This window comes from Elgaria multicarinata, chromosome 7 (genome assembly GCF_023053635.1).
Source record: "Elgaria multicarinata webbii isolate HBS135686 ecotype San Diego chromosome 7, rElgMul1.1.pri, whole genome shotgun sequence".
In the NCBI taxonomy this organism is placed as follows: domain Eukaryota; kingdom Metazoa; phylum Chordata; class Lepidosauria; order Squamata; family Anguidae; genus Elgaria; species Elgaria multicarinata.
Genome location: NC_086177.1, coordinates 12,356,352 through 12,382,988, shown reverse-complemented (window position 1 = coordinate 12,382,988; position 26,637 = coordinate 12,356,352). Strand labels below are relative to the sequence as shown.

Sequence of the window (26,637 nt, the reverse complement as noted above, 5' to 3'; positions counted from 1 at the left end):
ATAAAACAACCAACAGGTTAAAAGCACAAATACAAAATACAGTATAAAAAGCACAACCAGGATAAAACCACGCAGCAAAATTGATATAAGATTAAAATACAGAATTAGAACAGTAAAATTTAAATGTAAGTTAAAATAAGTTGTTAAAATACTGAGAGAATAAAAAGGTCTTCAGCTGGACAAAAGGAGTACAGTGTAGGCGCCAGGCGGACCTCTCTGGGGAGCTCATTCCACAACCGGGGTGCCACAGTGGAGAAAGCCCTCCTCCTAGTAGCCACCTGCCTCACTTCCTTTGGCAGGGGCTCATGGACAAGGGCCCCTGTAGATGATCTTAAGGTCTGGGCAGGTACATATGGGAGGAGGCGTTCCTTCAAATAACCTGGCCCCAAACCGTTTAGGGCTTTAAATGTCAATACCAGCACTTTGAATCAGGCCCAGACCTGGACTGGCAGCCAATGAAGTTGTAAAAGGACTGGCGTAATGTGATCTTGCAGTTTTAAGCCTGCAATTTATATTGCCAAATAGTGATCTATTAAAGCATGTTGTGCTTTTTCAGTCTAACCTATCCCTCGCTGGACAGTTGTGAGGATAAAATTAGATAAGACTATGGATGCCGTCCAGAGCTCCTTGGAGGAAGGCTGGAATACAAATGTGATGAATAGTAAAACCAGCTTTTCTAGCAACTTCTAAAGATGTTCAGAACACCATAACATTCAAAGAAAATTAAAGAATCCACCTTTTAGGTTAAACAATGTATATCTTTGTTAAAAACATATAATTAAACTTCCTTTCTAATCAATGGTTCCACTTTTTGCCCAGTTGATCTGTGGCCCCTGTGATTTTTCTCACTAATAATAATGAAATGTAAGCCTTGTAGAGACAACAATGTCAGATATGTAGAGGTTGAGGCTGGGGCTGACAAACATGATTCTCTCTCTCTCTCTCTCTCTCTCTCTCTCTCTCTCTCTCTCTCTCTCTCTCTCTCTCTCTCTCTCTCTCTCACACACACACACACACACACACACACACACACACACACCACATGCATTAATTCACAGTACACAGTACAGTGCTATAGAACTGTTAATAAAGATTTCTATTGTTCAGGCAAGGTCTATGTATAGTGTTACTGCACAGGAAAGAAAACCATTCATGGTGTGGGGATTTCAGGAACCTGCTTTGATTCTGGGGTAATTTTCTGCTCTGTCTCGTGTTAATGAGAGTTAGCAGAGAGGCACAGCAGGGTCTATTTAAACATCCTCCTGTATGTATCTTGCAGCAAATTGCCCTGTGAATTGCCATGCCTTCTATCGATAGCTTTGATACTAAGCAATCCCTATGTTGAGCTGGAGCTTTGGCAGATAAGGCATTAATAAGTCTCAGAGTAACCTTGGTTAATCAAATGAGTTGCTGACGCTTCTTTTCTGCACCAAGTCAGCACCATCAAGTTTAGTGTCAAAGGTTCAGTATAAAGAGCTGAAGCCAACTGTCAAGGCTCCCATTTTGACCAGCCTCAGAACCAGCTGGAGATTCTTGAGCAAGGACATCCAGTGCAGAGACATCATGGTAAAGCTGAAGCTGCCAAATCCTGGCTTGGATTGGAGAATACCTTCCCTAAATGAACTGGAAACCATTGAGGCTACAGAAGCAGACTCAAGACCCAAATGGGATAATAAGGCACAATATATGCTCACCTGTATAGGATTTTGTGTAGGCCTGGGCAATGTATGGCGATTCCCTTATCTCTGCCAGAGCCATGGAGGAGGTACGTCTTTGCTTACTCAAATGAAGAGATGGACATTTATTGGATGAAAACTGCTTGTATGGTACCAAAGATTGTAGTACATATTTTTCTCCATCATTTGATAACAAAACAATCACTGTTTGGAGAACCTCTAGAGTAGTAACATACTGTTTCATTTGTTGGGAAGATAGAGAGGTATGTGGGATTGTGCTGTATAGTTGTTTGTACTCGGAATGAAGTCCTACTGAGTTCAGTGGGACTTACTACAGAATAAAACATATAAGGGATGCAGCAATAATTGCAGAGATATAAATCTAGAGAGCCACTGTGGGTATTCTCATAAAGTCAAGGAAGGCAGGCCAAAATCTCTACTGGTTTCTCTCTCACTCATGTCTGACTGTAAGAGGGGGAAACTATTTATTTTTTAATTGTAAGCATGAGAGAATAGTAATTGCTTTGTAAAATGAGCCTTAACCAAAATATGGTGCATTTCCCCAATCCAAAGATCTTTCTAAGATTTCATGCAATAAAAAGAGGTCCAAAGGTTGCATCTCCTTTGCATTATACAATCTTTAGATATGGGAGAACTTGATATGATTAATCTCTTAACATTTCAGGGCCTATAAATTATACATGTGAGTCTTCTTTCATTCCACATGAAAAAATATCTATGTTTGTGAGTGGATGTGTTGTTACAAAAACATTCCACAAGCTGGAGTGTCTTTCTACCTGTCCATCTATCCATTCATCTTCTTGCCTTTTCAGCTGCATCAACTCAGGTTATCCTAGCACTTTTCTGCTTCCTGTTTAGGAGCCAGTATAACCTATGCACTGGATCTAAAGCACAAAATGCTGCAGTAGTAATATGGGAGGGATATTCCGGAAAACAGTGTAGCCATGAAGAGTCTGATGCCCCCTCCCCATACTCTGGGTACTGATCTAGACACACACCAAGAGCTACTATTTCTTAAAACACTAAAAACAAGATGGACTATAAATTAGAATGTGTGCCATCCTTTCCAGATTTTAGACTATGGGATCTATGGACTGTGGTTCCTAACTGATATGCTTGCAGTAGGATTGAGCCTCAAACACTCTGCATCATCAAACATACATCAAACTTTTAATTACCTAGGACACAAAGGTTATTTTCTGAGTTAAAACTGAAGGTATGTATTATTCTACACTCAAAAATGTTTTCTCAAATTGTTTCCAGAATAATGGAGAGGATCCTCCTTGAAACTGCAAAGTAGCCTATTTAAGAAGTCGTATTATTATTATTATTATTATTATTATTATTATTATTATTATTATTTATATAGCGCCATCAATGTACATGGTGCTGTACAGAGTAAAACAATAAAATAGCAAAACCCTGCCGCATAAGCTTACATTCTAATAAAATCATAATAAAACAATAGGAAGGGGAAGAGAATGCACCTGCTTGCCTAGTCAATTGGCTCAGAGATTTTGGAACAATATTGATGCTTTAGGGCAGGGGTGGATAACTTCAGGTAGCCTGAGGGGCAATTCTGAGCTCCCAGACTCTCCCAGGGTTGCACTCGTGACACCACATCACCCACAGCGGGGGAATTGTTGGCCAACCATTACAGAGAGTCAAAAGAGGCACATTTAGCTGGAAAACTAGTCAAATTTCACATAGCAGTTTGATGCTGAATTTTGGCAGCAACTTGTCAAGCTTCCGGTGCATCCTTGCTTGCTCAGGATGCTCTCACTACCTATAGATCAGCAAAGTGGGATCCATGCTGCAGGCAGCTTTCCCACTCTGAGTATACCGTGAATACATCATGGCTTCACTTTTCCATGCGACACACTAGTAGCGTTCCCCAGCACATGGTTTGGGCATCTTCGTAATAGGGTATACATAACAAAACGCCCAAATATTCATACAACCAGTTCAGCAATCTTACTGTAGGAGGCAAAAAGGGGACTTGAAGGGTAACCCATATTCCATTTGGATTTGGGTTTTTTCTCCTCCACCCCCCTCGGCATCCTAAGAACATAAGAATTGATTTTAGGTTAGAGCAAGTATCAGTTTATACAATCCACAGACTCAAGTGACAAAGCTATACGTAAGAGTGGTTGCAAGTTCGTTAAAAAACCAAAAAGCAAAGCAAGACAAAACCTGCACATAGAAAACTAATGTCAAGGAGAAAGGGTACCACTTAACTTTCTCTTTGGCAAGCTATTTTTGTAGGTATAAGGAACTTTATAAGGGGAGGGGAGAGCGAGAGAAACATTCAGACATGCAGCCCCTTACCTCTACCCTGAGGTGATCACTTGATTTTGCTGCCTCTTTAAACTGGCCCCTAAATCCACCTGGGCCAGCATTTTGTTTCTAACAGTGGCCAGCCAGGTAGGCACCCTTTCAAGCTTGCTAACAGGATATGACTGCCATTTAACGTTTCATTTCAGAAGACAAAATCTTTTATTCTGTCGAGGGCTGCATGCTCCAATCTTACTTGCCACACGCTAGAAGTACACCCTGGCACTGTTTGTTGTGGGGGAGGGGGGCACCTGCCGGCCGTGGGCAGGCCCAGAACGAAAGGTGGGTGGGGTACACCCTTTTTCTTTCTGCCACTCCCTTTTCTCTTCCTCTCTTTGCCAGTTGTAGATAATGGGCTTCTCTAAATGAGCAATTTATAGCACGCTCGTGACTGGCCACTCACGGAAGTTTGCTGGTCAATTAAACGATGTTGGCAGCAGCCAAGATGTCTCCTGTCCACCCCCCCCCTTTCCCCCATTTTAGAAAGATCAGAGATAAGCTGGAATAAACCCTTAATGGTGCATAATCAGCAGTCTGTAAAGCTGGCATTGTGTTATGAACTTGCTGAGGAAGGAGAAGAGGATAAATGACTCTTTGCAACAAAGGGAGACAGATCTAATCTGTCCATCAAGTGCACCCCTTTAAGTTCAATGGGGCTTACTCCCAAGTAAGTGTGAAGCGGAGACCTACAGTGTGTTATAAGACCACAAGAACAAGACCCTTCATTATGCAAGACGATAGTTGTGCTAGCTTTAAATCCAAGAAGTTAAATTAATAATAATAATAATAATAATAATAATTATTATTATTATTATTTATTTGTTTGTTACCCGCCTCTCCCTCTGGATCGAGGCGGGGTACAACACAAATGAAAACACCATAAAATACATAAAACTAATTCAAACATTTAAAACCAGTGCATCATTAAAAGCAGCACACCATTAAAAAAGGCACCTTAATTAAATCCTTCAACTATTTCCTTCTTTCTGTTGGTTTGTGCTGGCAGTTCCCCCATGTGTCGACTCAAAAGTAAGTCTCATTGTGTTCAACAGGGCTTACTCCCAAGTAAGTGTGCTGAGGGCTGCAGAGTTACAGCAGACGAAAATAATAATAAGAAAAACCCCACACTCCTTTGCACACACGCCAGGGAGGGAGGGAAGTGCTCCCTCAATTCAAATGTTTCTGCTGTTTAAAGGAGTCCCGGGAAACAGCAGGATCTCCTGCCTTGTCACCCCTCTCCTCCCATGTAATGCAGCCCATATCAGTCTTGCCCAAAACCAGGAAACACAACAGCCCCGGATAAAAAAACCTCAATTTCCTTTAATGTAGAGATGCTCAATATCTTTCAATTGCACATACAGACTTGCACACAACACAAAGTAAACACACACACACCACGAAGTAAACAAATGCAAAAGAGACCAAATGCAAGGGGTGTGCGTGTGTAAGGTTGTTAAGTTTTTATATCATTATCATCCTGGCTCCGACACATTCTAAAAGAGAGCTGGTGCCCAGATGGTAGTCTGAGCAGACTTCTTGAAAACATATGCCATTGCATCCTCTTGGTTAATGGCCCTATTCCGCTAAATCTCTTCATTAATATACTTACTGAATCTCCACTTTGCCAAAAGTGCAGATTTACTCTTCCTAAAGATCGGTTTGACGTCACATGGGCAGGCCAGCAATTTGAGAATCAAGCTGCCACTGATTATTTCTCTTCCTCATTTTAAAAGGCTTATTCAGGGATGTCCTCATCCTCCTCTATCTCCCCTCCTGATTTTTCAGTGCATTTCAGGGGTGTTCAACTTTCTCTCAGAAAAGGGTCTGATTAAAATTCATTCATGCATTGTGAATCAGGACAGGTGGATGCTAAACGTTTTACAGAGCCAACATGCTTATTAACATGATAATTAAATATTAGGAAAAGAAGTTTGCATTCCACATGCCCTGAGGCCCATTCCTAGTTATTCCTAGCAGATTCATTCTGGTATGAGAAGAGGCAGCCCAGCGTTGGTTTCAGTGCGCAGCTGAGTGCTGGTCTTAATTATGAGATTAACCTGGGGCTCTGAAGCTTGACCGTTAGATGTAAAAATGTCAATTTCTATACTTTTCTGGCAGTCATAGTGTTCTGGCTATGTGTGCTATGTAGCTCTTTGAGCCAAAATTTCAGCTTTGTGGAAGTAGCTTAACCAATTGAGGGAATATGCTTCATGAGCCCAATTTTAAGGATGTACAAATGTCCCATCGTTGGACTTTTCTAGTAAACAGAATGTCATGGTCCATATACCAAATTTTAGGGCTTGAGGTCATGTCCACTCCCTAACAGTGGCAGTATCCTCACGTATCATTGAGCCAGTCAGTGAAGGCCAAGCTACACCTGATGTAAAGTGCCTCTACTGTATTTTAAAAAAATACAGATTGCAGAAGATGGGCGGTGTGTGTGTGTGATCATGAATGGAATCAGAGCAGGCATGGAGGGGAAATTTAAAGATTTCCTTCCCTGCTCTGGTCCTGAGGAAAATACCTCTTCTGAAGCTAATATTTGCTTTGCAGGAAAATTCTCCACTGGTGCCATTAGGCATAAGCATATTTTACAATAATTATTGCAAACCATGGTTTGTAACACATTTCAAACTATGGTTTTACATCCTAGTTTGTGGCTAATCCTTAACCAAGGTTTAAGTATCCAGAAATAACAGGACATGGTTAAGTGTTTGCAAAGGGCCACTATCACAGGAGTTTAATGTCTTATCAGAAACTAAGCTCAGAGGGAACAGGGAATTCTCTGAGCTCTGGCTCCATTCCATCACTGCAATTTTCTAATTCTCCCCCAATGTATAGAAGTTGTGGGGGTATCTGATTTCTTATTGTGAATAGCCAGGCATGGTTTGTTGAGAGGCAGGGAGGGATAATAGCTGCCACTTTGAGCACTAATTTTACTGGAAAGGGGGAGAGAGATACAAATTTAATCAAATTGATATCCCAATTGCTGTAACAGTGACTTTTGTAGTTTGCTTTCTTATAGAGTAATTTTAAAATATACATTATCCTGAATAGGACTCACTACAGTTTCTTTAATCTCTTTTTATGCTTTTCCTTTCCGCTAAGCCATATCCTATGGCCACTTAATTCCAGTTTTCCTTTTGTATGAAACACACTCGTTTTGTATTGTACCCGTACAGGAGCTTTTATGATCCCGTTCCTCATTCTCCTTGTCCTGGAAGGTATCCCGTTGCTCCACCTCGAATTTGCCATTGGACAAAGACTCAGAAAAGGCAGTGTGGGAGTCTGGAGTTCTATCCATCCTGCCTTGAAGGGAGTTGGTAGGATTTATTTATTTATTTTAATTTAATTTTATTTACAATATTTATATAAAGTGCCCCATTCAAGAATTTCGGAGCAGTGAACCAATAAAATAAAAGAATATCAGCCGCCTAAGTATTGGTGGGGGCGAAGCAGTATGGGAGACCACGTAACGCCCATACTGCACCAGCGAGCTGCACTGGTTACCTGTGTGTTTCTGAGCAATTCAAAGTGCTGGTTTTGACCTTTAAAGCCCTAAATGGTTTGGGACCAAGTTACTTGAAGGACATCCTTCACCCATATTGGTTTGCCCACACTTTAAGATCAGAAAGAGAGGCTCTTCTCATCTATCCACCAGTGAGAGAAATTAGGTGGGTGTCCACACTGGAGAGGGCCTTCTCAGCAGTGGCCCCACACCTGTGGCACAAACTCCCATCGGAGGTCCACCATGCACCATCCTTGCAGGCTTTTAAAGAAGGACTTCAAAAGGTTTATTTTATGGTGGCCTTCTCACGATGAGTACTGTTTTGCTGCTATTACCCTTGTTGTTCTTGATATTTTTATTGTTAGGGTTAGGGTTAAGCTTCTGCCCTGAAAGGTGGCCAAGAAATGTTATAAATAAATAAATAAATCAATAAATCAGGTAGATAGCAATAGGGTGATATAGGCATGGATATAGATGTGCAATACAAGCAGCAAGGAAATAAATACCGTAAGGATCATCTCATCCGTATTTGATTCTTGAATACTTAAGTGAAAATTTAAATGAAATGAATTATGATTTGTATGTTTTACATTGCACATTTGAAGTTCTCTTAGGGCATGTCTATATCATGCCTTATCCCGGGGATCACCCCGGGATCATCCCTGTGTGTCCACATAATGCACAGGGGATCCCGGGGGCAGGGAGGGATGATCCCTCCATTTCCCTGAGATAAAACTCAGGCTTTAATCCTGACTTTTCACGTGGTCTCGGGATCGTCCCGAGATCGCAGGAGGTGTGGCCGGTCATCCTGGTTTCATCCTGGTTCCTCGTAAGTAAATGCAAGGGGCATGGGGCATGGAGCTCTTCAGGTGCTCCGTGCCCATTGGGGGTGAGGAGGGGAGCAGGGTAGGGTTTTGGAGGTTTTTACCTTCAATTTTTGCTGGAGCGCTTGTGTGCCCCAGCTCTTGTTTTTTTTTTTTTTTTTAAATGGCCGCCGTGCCGGGCACTATGCCTTGGATGTCATGCGACTGAGGGGGAGGATCTCGTGAGCAGAATACTACGAGATCCTCCCCCTCCCTCCTGGAACGCCAGGGGGTCTAGACATGCCCTTAGACATAGTACAGAATAACGCTGCATCATTTGGTCACACCTTACAGGGGTTCCACTTAACGCAGCATCCCCGTCTCTTCTCCAAGGTCAAGTTCCCGACCTCGGAGAGCAGCCAGTATGTGGGGTAGATGGGGGTCAGAGCTCCGATTCTCCCCTCTGAGGTTGGACCAGTGTCTCTGACCTCGGATTGGGGAATCTGAAATATCCTATGGACTCTCAGATATTGTCTAGGAGCCATAGGATTACTCCCTGATATATATTAACATAATGAAACATATTATTATATTAATATATTAAACAAAGTATGATAACGATAATAATCAAAAGACTTATAGTGCTATACTATTATAACAATAATTTTAAAAAGAAAAGAAAAAAACGTTCCAGTTATTGCCATTTTAGCAGTATTTAGGATTCCCTCCCCCCCCCCTGTAATTAAATACTTCCAATCTACGCTTCTGAGCCAAACAAGCAAACATATTAGGGGAAAAAGAGGGAGAAAAGTCTACATGCTGAAAAAAGATTTATTTGCAGGTCCAACACCTACAAATCATCACTGGAGTGTCATTGTTGAAATTGTGCCTCTGAGGAAGGGGCCTGTCTTTTCCTCCTTAATGGGTTTTCTTTGTTAAAGAATAAGAGAAAAGAAACTGCGGGAAGCATCACGAACAGAAAACAGCAGGGCGATGGCGTCATAAAAGCCTTGTTTGGAAGCACCGAGGATTCTGGATGGAGAGAGAGATGCATTAAAACAAAACATTGACTTACTTCCATGCTTGAAGCACACAGGCAAAGGGCATTTTAACTTACTCTCGCCCACAACAGGGGCTTGGGGGGGCATCAACTCCTCACTGCTGTATCTCTTTCTTTTGGCTTGGACATGCCTCCAATTGCCTATGCCACTTCTTTAGCATTACTTCTGAGAAATCCTAGCAGACTCGCCTCCTCATACACATAGGCTTTCTCTTTCTTACGTTCTTTCACTCTACCAGGTTGGCAGAATAGGCAACCAGTAACACAGTGTTTCTGATCTGGGTAGCAGTCACCATACCTCATCTTGTTGCATACAACCAGGCATGGCACCACGCTCTTTCAGCCCATGATGCACCTTCAGGCACATCAGTATTTTATCAGTAAAAGTGTGTGTCCTGATCCACAAAGGGAGATTCTTGCACGGAAACTGTTTCTGTGTGTGGATTTCCATGCTGGATTGGGAACCACACATTCAGACTGAGAGTGCTTCCAGACAAGGCTTATATTGTGCAATTGCCTCACCTCATGCACAGAATTTTACAGGGAAGTCAGACATATGGGGCCTGTTCACACAGTCAAATCAACTACCATAGCTTAAATAATTTAAACAAACCGGCATGGCTTAAACAAGTCCCCATAGTTTAAATAAGTCACCGTAGCGTAAATAAGTCATGGTGGCTTGTTTAAATTAGCGACGCATGCAGGGTGCCATTACACTAATGACCTGCCTGGAAACTGCTTGTTGTGCCATTCAAACCTGAGCCACATGGCTTGTTTGAGGGGGAAATAATCCTCAAATAACCCATCAGGCCGTGGGTTATTTTTGAGCCTCGTGTGGCGCAGAGCGATAAAGCAGCAGTTTCTGCAGCTGAAACTCTCCCCACGACCTGAGTTCAATCCCAGCAGAAGCTGGTTTCAGGCAGCCAGCTCAGGTCGACTCAGCCTTCCATTCTCCCGAGGTCGGTAAAATGAGTACCCAGTTAGCTGGGGGCCGGGGAAGGCAACGGCAAACCACCCCGCTATAAGGCCTGCCAAGAAAACGTCAGCGAAAGCTGGCGTCCCTCTAAGAGTCAGTAATGACTCAGTGCTTGCACGAGAGGTTCCTTTCCTTTCCTTTTCCCCCTCAAAGAAGCCATGTTGCTTGGGTTCAGGCAACACAACAAGCCATGCCCAGGAGGGTATTTAGGATAAAGGTGTCTGGCACATGCGCCCTTGGTTTAAACTTGTTTTAATCATGCAAAATTTGTCGGTGTCTTTATTTATTTATTTTTATTTATTACATTTTTATACCGTCTAATAGCCGAAGCTCTCTGGGCGGTTCACAAAAATTAAAACCCTAATAAAACAACCAACAGTCTGAAAACACAAATACAAAATACGGTATAAAAAGCACAACCAGGATAAAACCACGCAGCAGAAATTAAAATACAGAATTAGAACAGTAAAATTTAAATTTAAGTTAAAATTAAGTGTTAAAATACTGAGAGAATAAAAAGGTCTTCAGCTGGCGATGAAAGGAGTACAGTGTAGGCGCCAGGCGGACCTCTCTGGGGAGCTCATTCCACAACTGGGGTGCCACAGCAGAGAAAGCCCTCCTCCTAATAACCACCTGCCTCACTTCCTTTGGCAGGGGCTCACGGAGAAGGGCCCTCCCATGCTTTCCCATTGCTTCTTCCATCTTTTCCTTACCAGAAAAAAAAATTAAGGAAGAAAATACAGAATAATTGTACAATGCTCTAGGAACTCTCTGTCTGGAAGCATCCTGGATATTATGTGCAACTGAATAGTGATGTGTACTTTTGGAAGTGAAGCATTTGACATGGCTACCTATTTGTGGTGTATGTGTGATTTGGAATGGTTGTGTATTTCCATCTGCATTTGACTGGGATAGAACATGGATCTCCAGCCAATGTGTGTTGGGCAGCATGTACATCGTTGTCCACAGCTATATTTGAACTAGGGCCATGATATGTACCAAAGAGGACCTGCACCAGATTGATGTCAATTTGCTAAGCAAACTTGATTCTACCTTGTTACAACAAATGCTAGTATTTCTTATTTAGAAAATTACTTAATAGACCAGCATGAGAGAAGCTTCTAAAAAGAGCAGAAGACAAGAACGACCCATTTAAGGGAGAAAGAACAAATGTATCAATAAACAAAAGCCAACATACTGCCCTTTGTCATATATTTGTATGTTGTGTGTTGGTAAAGATCGGTGAAAAATAATTCTGACACTCTCTTCTTGTTTTGAGATTGAACGTTTGTTTAATACACATCGATGAAGAACGAATTTGTGGCCTCAAATACATTGGATTTTGATGAATACTTTTGACTCTGTTTCCTTCTCTGGATCAGTTTTTAGAAAACTCTTGATAATTTGAGTGGGACTGGGACTGGGTACATCTTCAGAATTTCTTTGGTGGTTGCTAAGGCTTTTTCTGCTGTCAATTTCATTTCCACAGGTTTCTCATAAGTATTGGGTTTTTTTTGTTTTGTTTTAATTACAGATCGTTTAAAATCTTTCTCTCTGTTCCTATAGGTATTGCAGCAATGTTTGTCTCCTTCCTTGTTGGTTTATACTACAATACGATTATTGCCTGGGTGATGTGGTATTTCTTCAACTCTTTCCAAGACCCGCTGCCCTGGAGTGAATGTCCACTTAATGACAACCGAACAGGTACAGATGGTAGCATGGGATGTTTATAATAGTTGGCAGTTCATTTTGAGGAGACTTCTCTTTTTAAACATCACAATAAGAACATCATATCAGTTTTCACCAGAGAACATTTGGAACGCCTTTTTTGAAACTGCTGAACTGATGACAACACCCCTAATAAAGTTTCTTAAGATAATTTTGTGTTGTAGGCCTGGGGGTAGGAACAATGCTGTCTTTCATGTTTTGTACACAATCTAGGATTGCTGTTGTTTTTTGGCACTGGCCCATAATGAATCCAAACTAAATTAGTTGCCCCTAGTAACGGAAGACTCATTGATTTTAAGTGTGACTGAATCTGGATCGAACCCAATAATTATTTTCTATCAAAACACTTGTCTTTGGCTAGATACAGCACTGTTAAGCATAGTCTATGCCCTGAATCTGCCTCATGTTGACCATTCAAATAGAGTTTGGTATTTGAATGCATCTATATTTCCGGCTAACTCACCAGTTCTCCACAGGGAGTAACTCATGCTTTGCTGGAGGGAAAGGTGTGTGTGTTAGTAGAATTATTGTAAATTATGAGGCAGAAAAAGTAAGCACTATAAATATTCTTTAAAAAAAAATTTTTTTTTTGGCCATATATCAAAGTGTGGACTTTTCACATCTTCCTGAGAATCTTTCATCTCCCTGCACCCACCCTCGACACACTGATATTTATTTATTTTATTTATTTATTACATTTTTATACCGCCCAATAGCCGAAGCTCTCTGGGCGGTTCACAAAAATATCTGAGATTGTGCCCTACGCTATTTAATCAAAAGTGCACAACAGTCCTGTTGGTTGGCTGTTTATGTGGTGCATTTTCTCAGATATATAAACAGCAAGGTTGGTTTACAAATGCAACTGTCTGAATAAGTTCAGATAAAATATATTTTATTTATTTTTATTTATTTATTTATTACATTTTTATACCGCCCAATAGCTGAAGCTCTCTGGGCGGTTCACTTTTTTTTTTTTAAAGTATTGATGCTATATAATTGACAACACATAATCCTACAGGGACCAAACTTTTAGAAATGCATTCTGAAAAAAGGGGTCTCTTCAAATGCTTTTTGCTCGTTGTTATTTATTACATTTCTACCCCACTCTTTAACTGGAGACCCCAGAACTGTTTACAACGTTCATAAAATATAACATGAGCAGGCATGTGGTAGTGTTTTTCCCTGCCTCCCTTCCTCATTTCTTTTTGATATTCTCTTCATTTCAGTGGATAAGCTCACTTGAACACATCCATATAATTTAATGCATTTTTTTATCCATTCTGAGTCATCCAGGTTTCTTTGCCAAGGTTTTTCCAGCAGGAGTCTGATGATTTCCTAAAAGAATTCACAAGCCCGTTTTCTCCTTCCTTGCTTAACTCACAAACTCCCCACTGGATTGCACCATCACTTATTAGGACTGTTTCTTTGGTTTCAGGTTTCGAACCAGAATGTGGCGACAGCTCAGCTGTTGATTACTTTTGGTACAGGAAGACATTAAACATCTCTACCTCTATAGATGATTCCGGAACTGTGCAGTGGTGGCTTCTCTTGTGCTTAACCTGTGCTTGGGGAGTGCTGTATGTGTGCACAATTAGAGGCATTGAAACAACGGGAAAGGTACTTCTGTCTTGTTTCCATGAGAAAAAGAGCTGTTCATTGTGTTAGGGTTTCCACACTTGGAATGGCTCCTGCAAAGCTACTCTAGAGTCTAGCATGTCCATGTGCTTGGAAATATTACACTTCAGTGGTCCCTACAGCCACTTCCCCTAATCTGGCCTCACCTTCAGAAACTGGACAAAAGGCTGTGTTGAGGGGTGGGGTGGGGAGAGGACCTGGTGGAGAGGAAGGGATTATGGGAGAAAATCAGGAGCTTGGGGGGAAGAGTAAAACATTCCCCTTACTGATTGCCACTTCTCTGCCAAAAATTATCCTTCTCCCCACCTCAGTAGAGCATTTTCCTTAGGCAGCAAATACAGGCATGAAAGCCCCACGTTTACCTCAAAATGTCTAGCTGTTGCCTTGGTAAGAATCGCCTTGACGTGAAGTCAGTGTACAGTCATACGAAAAGTTAATGGAAAATGTAAGGTTAGCAGCCTTTAAAATTAACTTAAGTTAAAAGTTAAATATTTCCACTTTCCACTAGTTAAAAAGGACTTTAAAAATAGAGTAAGTAGTTAGAAATTAAGTTGATTCATGTGAATGCATGAAACACGGTGAATTGCTTATTAGTATTGTTTTTCATTTTCAAATAAACCTACAGAAAAACTGTAATTTTCTTGGAGCTCATCCAGCTTTACCTGAAAAGAGTGTTTGTACTACAGTTTAACAATTTACTACTACCTGTGTTAGAGCCTTCTCACCCTCCCCATTTGCAGCTGAATTTTGTTTTCTTTGGATGGCACAAAATACAAATTTTAACTTGTTGGTGCTCTTGTCAAGATCAGTGTTGTCATGAGCTAACTACAGGGGTGGGGGTGGTTCCACCCCCACCCCTGTAGTTAGCTCATGACAACACTGATCTTTTGCTGGTACTGCAGTTTGGGCCTATAAACTGTAAAATTAGGAACAACTGGGCTGACCGAGATTATACACACACACACACACACACACACACACACACACACACACACACATATCCACACAGTATATATATAAATAATTTATTTATAGTATTTTAATCCCTCACCTCAGCCAAAAAGTCTCCTAGGACAGCTTACAATCAATCAGTAAAGAAGACAGCCCCTGCCTTCAGGCTTACATTCTAAAAAAGGCATGACACACGAGGAAAAGTGGATGGGGAGGGCAGAGGGGGGACATCACACCCGGTTAACAATATCTTAAATAAAAGATAAATTTAGGCCATGCAGTTCCTCTGTATTGCATTTGTCCGAATCCTGTTTGTGTGACAGTGTGTCCTCTTTAATTCTATTTTGTATCGGTGCCCTCCAAGAAACAATGCCCATCTCTGCACTCTCGCAGCTGCTGCTAATGGATTTCCCTTTTGTGATTGTGGTGATTTCTAATGCTGCCATTGCACATGGCACTTCACAGAGTAATATAAACAAACAAACAACAAAAAAGACTGTTCACTGCTCTAAGAAGCTAATAATCTAAATTTCAGCGGAAGGGAGATAGTATTTTATTTATTTGAGGACTTCGTTGCCACCTTTCAAAACAAGAAGTTCTCCCAAGGCAGCTTGCATATCATAAAAACATTTTAAAACAAAACCAACATCTAAAATGTTAGAGCATCATAAAAATGCTTCAGGACCTTCTTACTGTTAGATATGAAAAGGACTTGAAAGCTTGCAAACAGGGAAGGAACCAATCATCTCTCTCTTGCCGAAAAGTTCTACAGATATGAGATCACCACCAAAAGGGCCCTGCTTTTGTGTCTGCAAATCTGATTGACCCTGATGGCCAGGTCCCTGTGGCTGGCCTAATGCCAGGTCAGGCACAAAGAGGGAGGGAGGGAAGGAAAGAGAGAACAAAATAAGTAAAGAGGTAACAAAATAAGAATATGCACATTCTACATATTGAATCGTACGTATGCATTCTTTCTCCAGGCAGTGTATGTAACATCAACACTTCCTTATGTTGTGCTTACCATTTTCCTGATCCGTGGCTTGACTCTCAAAGGATCTGTCAGTGGAATTGTATATCTCTTCACGCCTAATGTAAGGATTTATTGGATATTTTCTCTTTCAAGGAGCAGCATAATTCTATGGACTGTTTATACCAATATACACAGCTGTTTTGAATTCGATTTTCTCGGTGGAAAGGTTGGGTACAAATTGAATAATTTCTAAAATAAATTATCTTCTGGTTGTCATTCAGCTCTCAATTATCAAAGTCTTTTGATTTGGAAAAATACGTGGGCAATGTGCCCTACTTCAGACGTTTGCATGGTGGGAGAATGGTACCCCCATTTCTCCTCCACCATACAAATGGCTTAATGTATGAATTGGATTGGCATGTAAATCAGGGCTGGTATCAAGGGTAGGCATGGATGGCCACCTATCGAGAGCCTACAGCCCAGCAGGGGCCCATTAATTACATACTCCTAGAGTTGCTCGTCCCCCTCACCTCTCGTTCTGGCCCAAACAATAGTAGTCAGGGGGGTGATAAGGAGGAGCAGCAGATGTCAATGTTACCTGCTCACTGGCTCTTTGCCTGTCAATCAGGAAAGTGATAGCAGGAGCAATAGCAGCTGGTAGCAGTGGGGGTGAGAAGGTAGGCTCACTGAGGGAGGGCCCCCCCCCCACGGAAGGTGTCTTGCCAGAACTGTTCCAGAAGACCTCTGCTGATTTAGGAGTTTGCCAGGTGACACAAAGGGAGCAATGCTGTGTCACTTTACCCTATACACCCTTAAAGCCAGATGTGGCACTTCAGCCTGATCAACTCGCTTTCACAATAAGGAGCATGGGAGGGCCATAGCTCAGTGGAAGTGTACGCGATCTGTATGCAGGCAGTTCCAAATTCTGCTATGTACGTATATCTCTCCTCTCTCATCTCACACTATTGCCCCGCTCGTGCTCTCCGCTCCTCTGATGCCATGCTTCTCGCCTGCCCAGGGACCTCTACTTCCCTTACTCGGTTTCGTCCTTTTTCTTCTGCTGCCCCTTACGCCTGGAACGCTCTTCCAGAACACTTGAGAACTACCAACTCAATCACAGCGTTTAAAACTCAGCTAAAAACTTTTCTGTTCCCTATAGCTTTTAAATATTGAGTTTGTTCTGACTCTATACTGTTTAGCTTCACCCTACCCGGTGCCTGTTTACACTTCCCTGTGCCTGTTTGCATTCTCTTTCCCTCCTTATTGTTTACTACAACTTTATTAGATTGTAAGCCTATGCGGCAGGGTCTTGCTATTTACTGTGTAATCTGTACAGCACCATGTACATTGATGGTGCTATATAAATAAATAAATAATAATAATAAATAATAATATCCAATAAAAAGGATCCCAAGTGAAAGACATGGGAAAGGGCCCACCCTCAGACCTAAGAGGACAATTATCAAGTAGCACTGACAGTAATTGGCTAGATGGGCCAGTACGCAAACATGGCGAAATAGATATTATTTATTTATTTTATTTATTTACTACATTTTTATTCTTCCCAATAGCCGAGGCTGTCTGGGCAGTTCACAATAAAAGCCATAAATACGACAAGTCAGATCATAATATCAGCTATAAAAGTTAAAAATACCATATGAAACCATAATAAGTTATAGCACAGGGAAAGCCTGTGTGAAAAGATATGTTTTCAAGAGGATGTTATGTTTAAAGGATGTTACATTGTCTGTCTCTGCACCGTACAAGGGAGGGTTTTCCAAGTGGTGAGTGCTGCTACAGAGAAGACCCGTCATCAAGGTTCGGCATGGCGACATTCCTTTTGTTGACCTCCTCCGAAGATTGCAAATTTCTTCTGGATGTATATAAGGGAAGGTGGTCTGCTTGGCATCCTGGTCCCAAGTTGTTTAGATTTATATCACTAAACTCTGTTAAGATAATCAGTTAATCTCTGTTCATGCTTTGCCTGTTCACTCAACTACAACATTCTGCTTGGCTTCTGAATTATGCCATGAACCTGCCAGCCTCAGGTGGTCCCACACTTTGCTTAAATGAAAAGATTGCAAGCCTTTGCTAGGATTTGCTATTAGTCAGTTTAAGCTGTAAAGTTACCTAATTTTAAGCCCTTTTCCCCCTCTCTTTTCCTCAGGTTACTGAATTGGCTAACCCTGTCACTTGGCTAGATGCTGGAGCACAAGTATTCTATTCCTTTTCCCTTGCTTTTGGAGGCCTCATCTCATTCTCTAGTTACAACTCAGTTCAGTAAGTTGCCAATATGAATAGAGAGATCAGCACAGGTTTAGAATATAATTGCACAATTTGTGGTAATACATTTCTTTATATTAACATTCCCCAATCCTATTACATAACCATCCAGGAGGGCATATTTGTTATTGAAGAAAAGCAAATGGGAAATGGAAAGTTGGAAACCCAGTAAGTTCAAACAGAAGGCCTAGAAAAGTCCTTGTATTACTGTCCATAGCACAACTCTTGTCATGCTAGAAGATAGAAGAGATTTTCCTTTTTTTGATATTCTCTCCCTCCCTCTCAAAGCCCAAAGCCAGCTTGGTTGTCAAAACCATCTCTGAGGTAACATTGTATACTTGCTCTCACACAAATATTAATCTAACACACCCACACATACAATTCATACTTATTTAGTACATTTATGGCCCCTGCTTTCCTCCAAGGAGCCCAGAAGCAGCAAATATGGTTTTCTCTGTCCTCTCTTTACCCTCCCAACAACCCTGTGGGGTACATAAGGCAGAGAGATTGTGACTGGTCCATGCTCACCCAGTGATCTTAATGGTTGTGTGGGGACTTGAACCTGGATCTCACAGGTTCTATTATTTATTATATTTGTTACATTTATATCCCACCTTCTCTTCAAGGAGTCCAGGGAAGCATACGTGATCTTCCTCCTCCTCTCTATTTTATCCTAACATCAACCCTGTGAGATAGATTAGGCTGAGAGTCAGTGATGGGCCCAAAGTCACCCAGTGAGTTTCATAGTCAAATGGGGTCTAGACCCCAGGTCTCCTGAGTCCAACAGTCTCTGAAGGCCACTACACCACACTGGCCTCCTAGTCTTACAATCTAAACCTACCTTCCCCATCTATGTGCCCTCTAGATGTTTTGGGCTACAGCACCAAGCATTCCTGACCTTTGGCCATGCTGGCTAGAGCTGATAGGAGTTGGATTCCAAAACATCTGGACAGCACTGGGTTGGAGAAGAAGACAAGTCTAAAACTATATTTGCTCACTCATGTGAAACATTACAGGAAAACTGTTCTTCATTCACCGGTGTTTTTGTGTTTTGGTTTGCAGCAACAACTGTGAGAAGGACGCTGTGATTATCTCATTGATAAATGGTTTCACATCCGTTTATTCAGCCACGGTCATATACTCTATCATTGGATTCAGAGCAACAGCGAGATACGACGATTGCTTTAGCCAGTAAGCTTTCCTGTTTTCCAGTTAACGTATTGCTGATCATTGTGAGCGGGTTTTCTGATATGACTGCCAAACTGTACAGACAACTATAGTTTCAAATGTTCGTGGAAGCAGTCCACAGATTGCATGGGTGGAGCTTGCAGTGGCTTGGAGCAATGGAGAGGGGGCAGCCTCATGTCCAGCAACCCTCAGGATATTTTCCATGCACAAATTAGGCTTGTCAGATCTGAGCAAATGAATATTCTAGTCCTCAGTACTTTAATTCATAAAAGAGATAGCACAGCTTTGACTATTTGTTTCTCTGTGACTATGATGATAAATTATAAACAAATATAAAAACAGATCCAGATCTGTTTTTAGAGTTGTTTATAATTGTTTTTAGATATAAGTTTCTGTGTATGTTGTCTGTTTTTGTGGTTTTAAATTTTGAATATTGTTTTTAATTGTTTTAATCTTATATAAACCACCCAGACAGCTTTGGCTATGGGGCAGTATATAAATAATAATAATAATAATAATAATAATAATAATAATAATAATAATAATGTTTTGTGTAATAAACTAAAAAGGCTGTGACATTTTCCCTTTTCTTTTTGCAGAAATATCCTCACTCTGACCAATGCATTTGATTTGCCAGAAGGTAACATAACCCAGGACAACTTCAAGGACATGCAAACTTGGTACAATGCAACATATCCAGCAACCTTTGCAACCCTTCCATTTAAAAGCTGTGACTTGGAAACATTTTTATCTGAAGTAAGGTGACAACGTGGATTATAAATATCACTAACACTCAGGGCCTGCCCTACTGTTAGGCAGAGTGAGGCAACTGCTTTGGGCGTCAGCTGCTGGGGGTTGGGGAGATAGCAGGCCCATGTCCTTTCCTCCTGAGCCCTCCAGCTGTTCCCCTCTCCTGGGCCGGATCTACACTATTGCTTTAAAGCGCTTTATAACAGTTTTATAGCGCTTTAAAGCAGTCAAAGCGCTTTATAACTGTTATAAAGCGCTTTAAAGCAGTAGTGTAGATCCTGCCTTGGAAAACATGTCTGCCACATGTCTGTCCTGCGCCCCTAAACTAGCCTGCTGCGGCCCTTGGGTGTGGTGTCCGGTTACTAGGGTAGAAGTAATCTGCCAGTCCAGTCAGCTTCAGTATATGGAATGAAGTGGGCTGTCACCTTGCTTCAGGCAGCGTAATTCCTTGGCTAAGTCTGGTTAATACCCATAAGACAATGAAGAGGATGCTGGGCATTTTAAAAATAATCTATTGGTTATGATTATCTTTTTTACGGAGATTTTTTTTTTTTACACTTGGTGACATTTTCTTTCTCTCTATGTACTTCTCACCCACCAACTTATGTTGATATTTAAATGCTTGGATTTCATGTTCTAAGCATTGGGTTCATGCAGTGTTGGCCATTCCCCCCACCTAGTCCAGAGATGGGCAACCTTGGGCGGTCCAGAAGCCAATTTCCTTTCCAGACCCCTTCATGGGCTACACAAACCATCTGCAGTGGCCAAAACCAGTGATTTGCTGCTGAAATTTGGTTACAAACTACTAAGATAATTTAGCTTGTTTTCATATTAGATTTTTCCTTAGTAAGCCTCCATGGCAATTTGCTTTTCAATGGCAAACTGCCAAATTAAAACAAGCAAACAAAACCCAATATTTGGGGGACAAAGGGAATTAGGGGAAAACGGGGCCCGGGGTGTGGATGTGGGTGGGGGGCGCCTACAGGCTGCGTGTTGCCACTACCTCTGTAGCACAGATTTCATAACTTTGGCACTAACATTACCAATGGTTACCAGGGTCTGAAACCAGGGTTTGAATCTGGTTAGGTGACCCTGATATGTTTGTTTATTCCACAAATTTATATACCATTTCCCAACAAAATTATTGAAGTGGTAAACATAGTAACTACAGCCACACTAATATAACAATAAAATGACAAATAACATAATCACTCATCGACAATAGAACTATAAATATAATTAGCCCGTTCGCACCTCATGGAAAGCCTGAGTCAAGAGACAGGTCTTATGGAGTTGTCTAAAAGTCATAGCTGTAAATGCCTGTCTGTAATTGCCTGGTGTCCTAGAAGGCAAGTGCTGCAACACCAAAGCTTTTGATGTACCTTCTATTGCAGCCTTTCTCAACCTGGGGCGCTCCAGATGTGTTGGACTGCATCTCCCAGAATGCCCCAGCCAGCAGAGCTGGCTGGGGCATTCTGGGAGTTGTAGTCCAACACATCTGGAGCGCCGAGGTTGAGAAAGGCTGTTCTAGTGTTTCTAATTTTAAACGCTGTCTTCAATGGAAAACCAATTACATGGGTGTAAATAGTTACAATAAACTAGGACTTCTAGCAGCCTAACAAATAGTTAAGAACATAAGAAGGGCCCTGCTGGATCAGACTGAGGGCCCATCTAGTCCTGCACTCTGTTCACACAGTGTCCAACCAGCTGTCGAACAGGGAATCACAAGAAGGACATGGTGCAACAGCACCCTCCTACCCATGTTCCTCAACAACTGCTGTATAGAGGCTTTACTGCCTCTGACACTGGAGATTGCAGTTAGCCACCAGGACTAGTAACCATTGATAGTTTTAAAATGATCAGTTGACTTAAATACTTTGTATGTCTTATTACACCAACTGGTATCTTCTGCAGGGTGTTGAAGGAACTGGATTAGCATTTATTGTCTTCACTGAGGCCATCACCAAAATGCCCGTTGGGCCACTGTGGTCCATTCTCTTCTTTATCATGCTGTTCTGCTTGGGTTTATCATCGATGTTTGGGAATATGGAAGGTGTTATGGTACCTCTGCAGGATCTGCAAATTATACCCAAAAAGTGGCCCAAGGAACTTCTTACAGGTTCGTTGAAAATGAAAGTGTCACAATGGTGGGGCATTAGGGGGATCTGCCATAGATGAAGCCTGGGTGAGATTGAGAAATGATCATGCGAGATTAAGTGGTACATTGTTATTTTTTAATGTTCAATTATGTAATATTTTATTTTTAGTATGGAATAATAATGCGCAGCTTCAAGACAAGATGTTTATTTTCAATATGAAATAATGAAGCACCTTTTTAAGATAAGATGTTAGGTGAGAAGTCAGCAACTTTCTCAGAGGCTTAATGAGGGCAGTAGGCTAGGCAGAGTGAAATCAGCCCTTCATCATTCCTACACGTGCAGCCAAACACAGTAAACCACCTCTAGCTACTGGTGGCAAAATCTTAAACATGTAACATTGACTAGTAGGCGGCTTTGTTTTGTTTTTGTGCACCAACTCTTCTGAGGTAGATCTGTCTGTCTGAGTAGTTGGAACACTGAAATTCAACAGCAGTAACCTCACAAACCCATGGCCATTCTTAACTTGCCCTTGTGCCAGTTCCTGGGGGTGGGGGGTGGGGCGTTAGTTTTGGAGCCTAGCCTGTGCAGGTTATTATTAAGTGAGGCCCACTTCATCTTGAATCCCCCTGATAGAAACTAAGAAGTGTAAGTGCATAATAAATGTCTAGCTAATTTGGTGTTTAATATATTAACAACATGTCTTAGTTCTTTCTGTTCTATACATTATCTAAAATTACTCCATTGTGTTTGCTCTTTGTTTATAGGTCTGATTTGTCTGGGGTCTTACTTGATTGCCATTATTTTTGTGCTGCGGTCTGGAAATTACTGGCTGGCTCTATTTGATGGTTTTGCTGGATCCATTCCCTTGTTGATAATTGCTTTCTGTGAGATGTTTTCAGTAGTCTACATCTATGGCATAGACAGGTAAGATGTACATGTAACTTGTTCTCAAGGCATCTCTGTATTCTTCCTCTTTGCCAGGAGGTCTGTAGGAAAGCCCAGGCAAGCCACTTATTCCCTCATCCCCCCACCCCTGCCTGAAACACAAGGAAAAGAATTCTGGAGCATCCTATAGGGCTGTTTTAAGAATTGCAGAGATAATGCATGTGACACACTTTGCACTCCTACAACATTATAAATACTATGTGCTGTTTATTCTAAATCCAAAGAGCTGAACCATGGGTTGTTGTTGAATCATTGTGTGAACCCACGGTTTGTTAACCATAAACAACCACAAAGAGAAGCCATGATTTGTTGTTGAGTTGTGAATTATGGGTTGTTCGTGGTTAACAAACTATGGTTTGTCACTGCAGCTGGGTTCATAGTATACAACAACCCGCAGTTCAACAACAACTCACATTAAACCAGTACTCTGGCGTGTCATGCCATTTGAACCCGAACCAGGTCAGTGTACATCCATCTCTTTATGCTTTGTCTTGGTTGGAACCTGTCAACATCTGTTGTCATTTACATCCATTTTCAGATACTGGAGAGCAGCTGCCTCCAGAAGGTCTTCTATGTCATGAGAACTGACCTTGACCTAGCTGATTCATACCTGCATGCACATCACTTGATTTTGCTACACTAGATAATTGGCAGCTGTGAACAGATTTCACTGAAAATGACTGTAATGTGAACAGATACAAAATTTCTGTCTGTCTGCGATGGGCCCTTCGCTTGTGCCAGTTATCAAGCCATTCATATGTGTGCTCATGAAACAGCCGTCAGTCTGTCCGAAGTGGAGTTGTCTCCCTAACCCTTTTTCTCCTCCTTACCAGATTCAACGAAGATATTAAATTCATGATTGGGCACAAACCCAATATTTTCTGGCAGGCCACTTGGAGAGTGATCAGCCCCCTCATCATGCTAGTTATCTTCTTGTTTTACTTTGTGGTGAAAGTGAGAGAAAAATTACTATACATCACCTGGGACCCTAATTATGTAAGTACATGTTCAAAGAAACCCTCCCCAATTTGTTCCATAAGTTTCTCCTTCCACATGATCTGCTCATCGTGATTTTTCTTGCCCAACCTGCCATTGCAACTCCTTTCCCATCGCAGGTCTGTTTGCTGAAGATCTTGTTAGGACAGGTAAGTAAAACAAATTGCTTATCCCCAAGGCAATGAATTAGCTCGTCAAGTGTGGCTACTAATTGAAATAAAATGCCTGGTGCGTTTACCTTTGTTAAAACATGTTTTCATTTCAATGAAACTCAATACTCTTTGATAGTGTCATGGCTCAGTGCCATGTCTACACCTGGGACAGGTTACCTATTTTCATACAACCCCCAGACTTGCCATCAGAGGATTTGAAAACAAACATATATAATAGCAGGTGAAGAAGTTAAAAAATATAGCACAGGGAGGGGTTCTTGTCTCAGTAGTAGTAGTAGAAGTAGTAGAGCACTTCTCTTGCCTTGAGAAGGTCCTATGTTCAATTCCTGGCATCTCCAGTTAAAGGGATCAGATAACAGAAAAAGGCTTCTGCCCTAGACTCTGGAGATGCTGCCAGTCAGAATATAGACAATAGAGGGCAGAATGGACCAACTGACCTACTATGACTGACCCACTATGAAGGGTAGAATCTGAGATGAGTTAAAAATGGCTGTGCACCTTTGAAGTTGTTGTTAAAGTTCCACGGATTTCATGGCACAACCTCAGCAGGACTACCTCACTAATAAACACAAATGCGATCATTAGCAGAGTAGAGTTTGTTTTGTGATTTGTTTTTCACCTCTGGGAAGATTTGCGCATATTTAACTTTTTTAAAAAAAAACACATTTGGGGAGATTCACTAAAGCACAGCAGTTTCTGTGAATAAGTGCAGTAGTTACTGTGAATTTCGGCAAATCTCCCTGAAAGTTTTAAAAGAAAAGAAAAGAGAGAGCTCTATTTGCACAAATTTCTGTGGAGGTGAAAATAATAATGTGAAATATACACAAATTTCCCCAAAGGTTGAGGGAAAGGAAATAACATAAAATTTGCGCAAATCTCCCCAAAGTGGAAAAAATGTGTTGCTGCCTAGGGAGGCGCCGATGTATTGTTGGAGGTGCAGATGTGAAATTGCACGAAGCAATTGGGTTCTTGCCAAACTGCTCTGTAGACCTCTCCAACAAGCCAGGCAGAAACCACTTTACTGAATTTGCACATCAAAATAAGCCACCTTGAACAACCCAATAATAAGCCATGGGTTTTCAGGGTGGCTTGTGCATGGCTAGCAAACCATGCTGAGGAAACTAGGCCAGCTTTAGATGTCATGACAAGCCACTCTGAAGCAAACAAGGCTGACAACTCAGCATGGGTTGTTGTGTCACGCAATCCAGGTCAATGCAAAGCTGTGGTGCAGCTGCTCTGTCCCCCCCCCCCCGCTGCCTCCGCTAGGCCTCTGAGAACCTGAACCCTGGCCTTTTCTCTGCTCTCTTGAAAACATGTCTGATTATTCCAAACTGTAAATAAAACATGATGTCTGTTCAGGTTATTTTAATAGCTGACTCTTGGCAATAATTTTGTGTTTCTGTCTAGGCCAGGATCTACTCTACTGCTTTATAACCGTATTGAAGTGCACTGACATATACGGTTTTCAAACTTCTTTCGAAGTGTTATATCTTGTTTGGTGTAAATCTGGCCTAGGCTGGAACTGAAAGGGCTGCAACATAGCTACAGTTTTTCTATGTTGTCCACCGCATTGGATTTCATGTTGAAATGTGGTTGTTCCAATGCCAGTGGCTTCTTTGGGGGCAAATGAGTTCCTTGCTTTAGTTTCAAGCATTATTTTGATCCTACCCTTTGCATATACAATATTATTTGCTGAGAATGGCAGTTTTTCTTTATTTCCCGTCCTGTATATTTTAAACTTTCTACCATTTCTGTTTCTATGCCAAGGATTCAGGGGATAATAATAATAATAATAATAATAATAATAATAATAATAATAATAATAATAATATACCACCCCATAGCCGAAGCTCTCTGAGCGGTTTAGAAAGATAAAAATACGGAACATTAAAAACAAATATGCAAAATTTAAAACCATAAAAAGCAGAAAAAACAGATTACATACGATAACACTGAGCTGTGGATTTCTTGTTCGTTGCAGAGAATTCTGGAGCATTGTTGTATGTAGGGCATGCATGCACTCTGTTCAGTTAGGCCTCCCTACTGCTTCATGTGCACTGAGAATGCGTCTGAAAACACACCCAACTCTCACATAGGTCTGGTTGTTGGGGAAGGTCAGTAGCAGGTGGAATTAAGCTTCACAGAAGCTTAATTAGCATTGTTACCTTTGCTCATTAAGGAATTCTTGGTGACCTTTCAATGTGTACCAGGTTTTCCTCTCTGCAATGGAACTGCTGTATTGGTATATCATATCTATATCTGTATCTTTAGATTTCCTTCTTCTTTGCATCCCCTTACCTGAAATGTGTCTCCTTCTTTTCACAGGATGACTTCCCCAAATCAAAATCAGTAGAGTATCCAGGCTGGATTTATGCCATCATTGTAATCCTTGCCGGGGTCCCCAGCCTGGTTATCCCTGGCTTTGCCATCTACAAAGGCATCCAAAGCTATTGTGGAAAGAGAGAAGATCCTGGCCGTCGAGATCTGGTCAATGCCATATCAGAAGCTTCAATAAATGGGGAGCTGAGGAATAAAGTGTAA

At 41.4% G+C, this 26,637-nt stretch overlaps 1 protein-coding gene across 1 annotated transcript; it reads left to right on the top strand.

Annotated features, from left to right (window-relative positions):
• Positions 1-1,531: 1,531 nt before the first annotated feature.
• LOC134401038 (sodium-dependent neutral amino acid transporter B(0)AT1-like) lies at positions 1,532-26,637 on the top strand. The gene is made up of 12 exons (XM_063129736.1): positions 1,532-1,765; positions 7,214-7,354; positions 11,945-12,082; positions 13,542-13,723; positions 15,673-15,783; positions 17,830-17,942; positions 19,008-19,136; positions 19,733-19,889; positions 21,798-22,002; positions 22,747-22,906; positions 23,761-23,923; positions 26,422-26,637. The coding sequence occupies exons 1-12, from the start codon at positions 1,564-1,566 to the stop codon at positions 26,635-26,637; spliced, it is 1,917 nt and encodes a 638-aa protein (XP_062985806.1). The 5' UTR covers positions 1,532-1,563.

Coding starts and splice junctions, on each gene's coding strand:
- LOC134401038 (XM_063129736.1), top strand. CDS start 1,564: ATGGTAAAGCTGAAGCTGCCAAATCCTGGCTTGGATTGGAGAATACCT. Junction 7,355..11,944: donor TCCTGCCTTGAAGGGAGTTG/GTAGGATTTATT, acceptor CTGTTCCTATAG/GTATTGCAGCAATGTTTGTC. Junction 13,724..15,672: donor GCATTGAAACAACGGGAAAG/GTACTTCTGTCT, acceptor TTCTTTCTCCAG/GCAGTGTATGTAACATCAAC.